The sequence below is a fragment of the Lepus europaeus genome, chromosome 4 (genome assembly GCF_033115175.1).
Source record: "Lepus europaeus isolate LE1 chromosome 4, mLepTim1.pri, whole genome shotgun sequence".
In the NCBI taxonomy this organism is placed as follows: domain Eukaryota; kingdom Metazoa; phylum Chordata; class Mammalia; order Lagomorpha; family Leporidae; genus Lepus; species Lepus europaeus.
Window position 1 is genome coordinate 87570846 of NC_084830.1, and position 2039 is coordinate 87572884.

The following is a 2039-nucleotide window of genomic DNA, read 5'->3' on the forward strand; positions in this document are numbered from 1 at the left end:
ATTGTATTTTTGTGATCTCTTTGGTCCAAGAACGCGCATTGGACCAGTCTTGAAAAAAAAAAGCCCCTTTCTATGAAAGATCGCTGTGTAAGTAAGGTGAGTTCTGGGACAAACTAACGCTGTTTATCCGAGGAGAGCTTATTTTGACGAGAATTCACTTTAAGTGTGGAAGGAAAAACTCTCTGCCTGCCCGGCATCTGATAGACCCTTGCTGAGCGAGAAGCACAGATGTAGCTCATTTGGAGAAGACGAAGGAAGAGGAGAAAAAGGAATGGGGTGGTGTGAAGGAGTGGTCCTTCATGTTTCCTAACTCCTGCGGTTTTTCCTGATCTTTTCACTCACCTTGGCCTGGGGCTCTCCTTGGGGAGCGCGCACCATGCCCTCGCCTCTCATCCTGCGCCGCTGCCTTGCTGCCAGTGAGTTGTCCCCGTCGGTGGACTCGCGGCCGTGCAGCAGTCCTTCGGAGCTCCCCGGGAAGGCGGGGAAGCTCTTCCTGGGGGCCACTCCTCCTCGGGCCCCTCGGCTGCCTCGCCGGCTGGCCTGGTGCTCTATCGACTGGGAGCAGGTGTGCTTGCTACGGCGGTTGGGAACCGGAGGGTTTGGCTCCGTGTACAAGGCGACTTACCGTGGCGTCCCTGTGGCCATAAAGCAAGTGAACAGGTGCACCAAGAACCTGCGAGCATCCCAGCGGAGTTTCTGGGCTGAACTGAACATCGCAAGGCTACGCCATGACAACATCGTGCGAGTGGTGGCTGCCAGCACGCGCACGCCCGCAGGCTCTAACAGCCTAGGGACCATCATCATGGAGTTTGGCGGCGACGTCACATTGCACCAAGTCATCTACGGGGCTCCTGGCCTGGCTGCGGAGGAGCCGGGGGCGCCCCACCATGGCGCTGGGGAGCAGTTAAGTTTGGGCAAGTGTCTGCAGTACTCCCTAGATGTCGTCAACGGTCTGCTTTTCCTTCACTCACAAAGCATTGTGCACCTGGACCTGAAGCCCGCGAACATTTTGATCAGCGAGCGAGATGTCTGTAAGATCGGTGACTTCGGTTGTTCGGAGAGGCTGGAAGATCAGAGGTGCTGTCCCCCTTACCACCTGGGAGGCACATACACGCACAGAGCCCCCGAGATCCTGAAAGGAGAGGCTGCCACGCCCAAGGCCGACATCTACTCTTTTGCCATCACTCTCTGGCAGATGGCCACCAAGGAGGTGCCCTACTCCGGGGAGCGTCAGTACGTGCTGTACGCGGTGGTGGCCTACAACCTCCGCCCGTCTCTCTGTGCGGCTGTCTTCAGGGACACTGTGCCCGGACAAAGGCTTGGGGACATCATCGAGAGCGGCTGGAGGGCCAGTGCTTTGCAGAGGCCCAGTGCGGACCGCCTGCTGGTGGACCTTAAATCCTTAACCACGGAGTTCACCTGACTCCCGACCCGTTTCAAGATAAGCTTTTGTCTTTGTTTCTATCTACTTTTAAGGAAGTGGAGTTGTAGAAGAAAACATATTCGTAGCATGGATTTTTTTTTTTTAAAAATAAAGTTACTGAAAACTTGAGTCTCAAATGCCTTTTCTATGACAAATGGCAAAAGCTACATGTTTAGTGTTGTTGCTAACTTACCTCATACTTTAGTTTTCTCTCCATAGGTCCAGTGCTTATTTGAACTATTCCATATGTTCAAATTTGTTATTGATAAATAACATATATTCAAATTTGTTATTGATAAAAATATTTTGTCTAAAACAGGATTCCATTGCAGAAATGCCAACATTTTCTGAAATTCACACCATATGGTCCATCTCTACCACCTACATCCAAACTATTAACAGATCACTTACAAATCAGGTTACCTACCAAATCAGTAAAATATTTTTTAAATGCTTTCTTTCTTAAATTCGAGGGCTGGGGGTGTTGAAAAGAGAGAGTGAGAGAGAACGCTCCCATCTGTTGATTCACTCCCCCAAATGCCTGCACAAGGTAGTAGGGAGCTGGGAACTCAGTCCCGGCATCCTAGTTACTTGAGCTGTCTGCCTCCCAGGCTCT

General features: G+C 51.3%; 1 protein-coding gene across 1 annotated transcript; it reads left to right on the forward strand.

Moving 5' to 3' along the window:
- The first annotated feature begins 376 nt into the window (after positions 1–376).
- Positions 377–1423, forward strand: MOS (MOS proto-oncogene, serine/threonine kinase). The gene has a single exon (XM_062189887.1). It carries the CDS (start codon positions 377–379, stop codon positions 1421–1423), a length of 1047 nt encoding a protein of 348 aa, XP_062045871.1.
- The last annotated feature ends 616 nt before the right edge of the window (positions 1424–2039 follow it).